The 5,916-nt window shown below is 37.6% G+C and overlaps 1 protein-coding gene across 1 annotated transcript; it reads left to right on the forward strand.

Annotated features, from left to right (window-relative positions):
• The first annotated feature begins 2,225 nt into the window (after positions 1-2,225).
• LOC147603908 (putative phospholipid hydroperoxide glutathione peroxidase) lies at positions 2,226-5,568 on the forward strand. Its single transcript, XM_086795982.1, has 6 exons — positions 2,226-2,417; positions 2,655-2,731; positions 3,859-3,920; positions 4,019-4,137; positions 4,358-4,528; positions 5,142-5,568. Exons 1-6 carry the CDS (start codon positions 2,373-2,375, stop codon positions 5,163-5,165), a joined length of 498 nt encoding a protein of 165 aa, XP_086652108.1. The 5' UTR covers positions 2,226-2,372; the 3' UTR covers positions 5,166-5,568.
• The last annotated feature ends 348 nt before the right edge of the window (positions 5,569-5,916 follow it).

Consider the following 5,916-nt stretch of genomic DNA (forward strand, 5'->3'; position numbering starts at 1 on the left):
CGTTTAGATTAGTGTATGTGCGGTGTGTACATGTGTGTGTGTGTGTGAGAGAGAGAGAGAGAGAGAGAGAGAGAGAGAGAGAGAGAGTATATGCATGCATGTGCATACATTTGCATCTATGTGTAGAATGTGCGAGAGAGAGAGAGAGAGTGAGATGGGGCAGACCTGGAGAGAGAGAGAGAGAGAGAGAGAGGGTGAAAAGAGAGAGAAAGAGAGTGAGAGATAGAGAATAAAAAGTATCTTTTAATAAAATATAAATGAAATAGAAAACATATATGTATATGTGTGTATACATGTGTGTGTGTGTGTGTGTGTGTTTTTATTTACATTTATATATGCATACATACATATATATACATATATACATATATATATATATGTATATATATGTATGTATATATATACATACATATATATACATATACATATATATATATTATATATATACATATATGTATGTATATATGTATATATATATATATACATACATATATGTATATGTATATACATATATATATATGTGTGTGTGTGTGTGTGTGTGTGTGTTTAGATGTGTGTATGATATATCTATCTATATATTTAAAAGTGACCACAACTTATCACCCATCTCCGCACATTAAAATTTAATCAAAATTAATTAAATTATGTCGATGTTTGTATTTATATTTTTAAATACATGTATATATGTATAAGTATATGTGTCTATGTATAGGTTTATGTATCTAGAACATAATATTGTATATACTATATATTTACATATGTGTATCTGTGCGAGAGAGAGAGAGAGAGAGAGAGAGAGAGAGAGAGAGAGAGATTGAAAGAGAGAGAGAGAGAGCAAGTGTCTATATGTGTGTGCATGTGAGAGAGAGAGAGAGAGAGTTTCAACATTTGAGAGTGTGTGTACGTGACAGAGAGAGGGAGAGGGCATGTGTGTGTGTGTGTGTGTGTGTGTGTGTGAGAGAGAGAGAGAGAGAGAGAGATGGTTGTAGAGAGGGAATAGTTCTTTTCTAGAACCTTGGTCGGCCACAGCAACGCGCGGGTGCAATACTAGTGTGCATTATTGATAAAATCCTCATCAACTCATGGGTTTCCACATCATCTACACCAAACATGGGTATCCACATCATCTCCGGAATCTGCGAAGCATCGACCATCTCATCATCGACACATATTGCACACAAAATGATCTCCATCAACAAATTATTGCACACAAAATGATCATCATCAACAAATTATTGCACACAAAATGATCTCCATCAACAAATTCTAGAAGCATCGACAACTCCATGGATTCTTTGGATCACATGTGACCAAGTTTTTTCTTGGGGGTGGAAGTAGAAGGGTCTCTCATTGTACCTTTGACTATTTCATAGCCTAAGTGTTTCTTGGAGGTGGACGTTGAAGAGTCACTCATTGTACCTGGACTATTTAAGAGCCTCAAGTCTTATGCAAACTTTGTGGCTTTGTGTCTATCTCATGCTCTCTTTATAGTGATAATTAATTATCTAATTAACTCTTAATTAAGCTGTTAATTTCTTCATAATGGTTGTGATTATCTTTGAACCTCCACAGATTGGCATTTCTAACAAATCTCAACTCAAAAAGGAATCTAATCACTAGGAAAAACGATGTGTATACTGTAATTCTAAAAAAATATTTACCTTTTTACGTCAAGTTCACAGTTGAGTTAGATCTCAAGGGGAAACATGTATGGTCACAGTTAAAATATTTCTCGAACATTGTACTGTGATTGTTGGGTGGCACATTTATGAAAAGCTCCATGGGCATTGCCAAAAAGATGTAGAGCCAACAAACTTATTAAGGGATTTTGAATTTTCACCCGGTAGAAAAATGATGGATTATCGATGAAATCTAGTTGAGAGCCCTCCATGATGCAGAGTGAGCCAGAGTGGGTGGGTCAAATTCTACAAAGCATGGGAGTATGTGCCTTGTGGTGCAAGATTGTCGGAGTTCCGATAGGACGGTGCGGGAGGTGTGAAAAGGTGGTGCGGGAGGTGTGAAAAGGGTGTAGCTCTTATTGTCTCCTAAATGTGTAGCTCTTATTGTCTCACACATCCACCTAAATGTGGGAAAAAAGGTGGACTAAATACAAAGTATCAATTAAAAAAATTGCTTTCTAGAAGAGAGGGGAAGGTGTGAGGGAAGGAGGGGCTTGGCGTGAATTAACTCTCGAGGTGTTCATATATGAGTGTGTGCCACAACGTGGGTCGTGTTGTACAACGACTTGTGAGGCAGAGCTTCGACCGCCATAGCCAGACGTTCCTCCTCTTTCTTTGATCTTCGCTTCCCCTCTGTTTCGTATCTATCCTCTTCACCCTTTTCTTCGTTTTCTTCTCTGCCCCTCCTCCACCATGGCCTCCAGCACGCCCTCCAGTATCTACGACATCACAGTCAAGGTATTAGGGCTTACTCGATCTTTTTTTTTCTCTCTGATCAGTGTTAATTCCATTCTGTGATCAGGTTTCAATTCGCTTCTACTCTCTTTCTATTCTCTCTAATTAAGGTTGTTTTTTTCTCTGATTAGGGCTTGTTCTGTTACATTTAGGGTTCCGAATTGCTCTGGGCTGAAACTGCATTTAAACGTTTTCTTTTTTTCTTAATTTGGGCTCGAATTGATTGTGTTTTCTACGCAGGATTTCCGTGAAAATGAGGTGAGCCTTGAAACGTACAAAGGCAAAGTTTTGCTGATTGTCAATGTCGCATCTCAGTGGTAAGGATTTTTCCTCTCTCAGTGAGATGAGAATTTATTATTATGTTTTCCAACACAAAATTTGAGGTTAGCAAATCAGTGTTTGTGCCATATGTTAGCATCTTGACCATGGGTGTTACTGCTTTACATTAATCAAGTTTTATGCTAAAACATGCACTTCTTGTTAACCCATGGAATTAATCAAGATTAGGGTGCTGATTTCTGCCTTTGGCTTTGCTTCAGTCTCTAGCCTAACTCCCACAACAGTTTTTTTTTAGTTTAGTCAGATGCCCACTCACCCTTTACTATTCCTACAATTGCCTTTCACGGACGAAGAGTCTTTTGCCTAGTCGCATGCCTTTCATCTAGTAGACAGAGTCCCAGCCAAACCCAAGTAAAGGTAATGTTCAGGCCGGAGAGAAGATCTTACTCCCAGCTAATTAAGTGGGTTTGTAAACTAGCTGTATTCATGTAGCATTTGTTGCATTATGCAAATGTGGAGTGGTTGTCAGCTAAGGGTCGTTGCCAAGTCTTCCAATTAGGGTTTTGTTGGCCAGAATTCTCTATAAACCATGGTTATTAGCATGTGGAGAATCCAGATTCTGGGGTTTTCAAGATAGCAGCAATGGATGTGCCTCATTTGAGGTTTATCATGCACATATGCGAAGCCCTTTCCGGTCAAGATTTCACTTTGAAGGACTTAAAAAATCTTGGCCAGTTTCCTAACCTGGTTACATCAGACTACGGCCAACCCCCTTTTCTCTCCGTAGACCACTGAAAATTCGGCAGCCATCTTGTAGTCAGCAGAAGTTTTTGCATCTCATCAGAAGAAGTGATTCACTTATCGTCACCTCGTAAGTTTCCTTGATTACGGATTTCCAGCAGACCAGGCACTTGGGCCAGCTCCATGTGCATGAAAGAGGTTTTTGATGAGGGTGGGTTGCATGTGTGCAGGTAATGTACCATATGCATTGGGTACATCATTAGGGTTTAGGTTCTTATTGTAGCAATTAAAACATCTTATCTGTCTAAGATTGCTCGTAGACTGACATTGCGGTAAGGTTTGTGATCAGACCTGATAATTAGATTTTTTGAAGGGATGTAACACTAGTGTTTTTATATTGAAGATTTTATCCATGTTTTTGCAGTGGTCTGACCACATCCAATTACACTGAGCTGACTGAAGTATACAACAAATACAAGGATCAAGGTATTATCCACCTTTGAGAAATAGGGTTCATGGTTGCATGTATTTATTTGTACACTGATATTGTTCTGGTCGCATTTGTGCATTTTGCAATTGTACAGGATTGGAGATCCTGGCCTTCCCGTGCAACCAGTTTGGTAAACAGGAGCCAGGCTCCAATGAAGAGATTCAAGAATTTGCATGCACAAGGTTTAAAGCGGAGTATCCGATATTCGACAAGGTGCTTTCTTTTTTTCTTCTTTTGGCAAGTCCAAAGAATTTGCTACTCTAGGCTGTCATTAGGTCCTTTACAGACAATCCGCACCCATCTGGCACCAGCAGAACTTGGAAGGGGGAGGCGGTTATTTCTGTAATCCCCCTTGGTATAAGTTTGCCATCACTTCTTCATAGCTTTGTTTCTTTTCACATATAATGTATGTGACTGATGTTTTATCCTGCAGGTGGACGTGAATGGAAGCAATGCGTCTCCCCTATACAAATTTTTAAAGAACTCCAAAGGTGGAGGCATTTTTGGTGATGCTATCAAGTGGAATTTCACCAAATTTCTGGTTAACAGAAATGGAGAGGTTGTTGAACGATATGCACCAACGACAGCTCCATCTCATATTGAGGTAAGTGTTAAAAAGCACGACAAGAGAAGGGTTCTTGATAGGCCTGCCTTCAACTCACATATGTTAGCTTAAATCAATATTAAGAGATGCCTGCCTTCAATTCACAGATGTTAGTTTAAATCAATATTAAGCGATACAATTCAATAATAATAAATGAATAAAATATTGTGGATTATTTTGTATCTATAAAACTGATAATGAATAAACTAAAACTTCATAAAGAATTTTACATAACTGAGTAGCACATGTATCATTAATTTAAACATGTATCATTAATTTAATTATATGCTAACATGGACTTAATTTTTAAAAATCAAGAAATTAATTGATTGAAAGATACTATACTCTGTGTGTGTGTGTGTGTGTGTGTGAGAGAGAGAGAGAGAGAGAGAGAGAATGATCTTTTAAAAATGGTTATTTAGCAACGAAAAAACTAAGCTTAGACAAGCCAAAAAACATGACTTGCATTTTGTCTGCCATGTTAAAAGTTACAAGTCAGGCTTTCTAAGCTGGTTTCCTTTTATATTTTAGCAGTACTGTGTTAGGTGAGCAACTACTGTTTTCAGAAGTTAACTTACTTTGCTGACTGAGGATGTGTTTGAACTCAATGCAGAAGGATATAAAGAAATTCTTATGAAATCATCACGGGAAGTTGTGACTTTTACTTGAGAAGTTTGGCTATTTGAACAAAATCCGAGAATGTAAAAAGCAGGGAGTCCCTGATGATGTTAGTGAAGGGGACGATAAAAGTCTTTGTAATTTTCAAGAGGCTACTAAAGTTCAGAAATGTGTCCCACAGCCAACTTGATTTTAAGGCTGTAGTAGGGGGGCATTAATGGTGGTGCATTTACTTTAAGAGTAGTGTCTAATCTATTGTGGAAGGATTTAATATGGATGATAATTTCCCAATACATAGCTGATTATAGATTATTAATATAGAATATTTCACTTAGCACAAAGGATGGTATATTACCTTTTGTGAACTAAAGCTTTAGAAGTTTCCCATTAAAGAAAGAGAATATGAATTAGCCTTGTGAGCCTTTATTTTGCTTTATCACTAACAGATTTGGTGTATCATGAATTTTCTTTCAGAAAATTTGGCATGATGATGATGGTAATGGCATCCATGCCCTTCTGATCACCCAAGTTTGTGGATATAATAGCCTGGGGAGTAATGGTTAAATCTTGATAGGAAATATCAATCTGTGATGCAAAAATATTCACCCAAGCGAATGTTTAGAAAATATGTTTTCTTGAGCCTTACATGATGTCCTCACCATGGCATCAAAAAGAAGATTGAGAAGATTGTGGTTTTGAGCAATCACTTTAATTCCATGGTACTTTTTCTTCTCCTACCAATTTGAGATTCCAAAATTTGAGCTGGCTCG

The sequence above is a fragment of the Cibotium barometz genome, chromosome 63 (genome assembly GCF_041138505.1).
Source record: "Cibotium barometz isolate CiBa-2024 chromosome 63, ASM4113850v1, whole genome shotgun sequence".
In the NCBI taxonomy this organism is placed as follows: Eukaryota; Viridiplantae; Streptophyta; class Polypodiopsida; order Cyatheales; family Cibotiaceae; genus Cibotium; species Cibotium barometz.

Excerpts from the sequence above, each read along its gene's own strand:
- LOC147603908 (XM_086795982.1), top strand. The coding sequence starts at position 2,373 with ATGGCCTCCAGCACGCCCTCCAGTATCTACGACATCACAGTCAAG. Across the intron at positions 3,921-4,018 it reads CAACAAATACAAGGATCAAG|GATTGGAGATCCTGGCCTTC; the intron begins GTATTATCCACC and ends GCAATTGTACAG. Across the intron at positions 4,138-4,357 it reads AGTATCCGATATTCGACAAG|GTGGACGTGAATGGAAGCAA; the intron begins GTGCTTTCTTTT and ends TTTATCCTGCAG.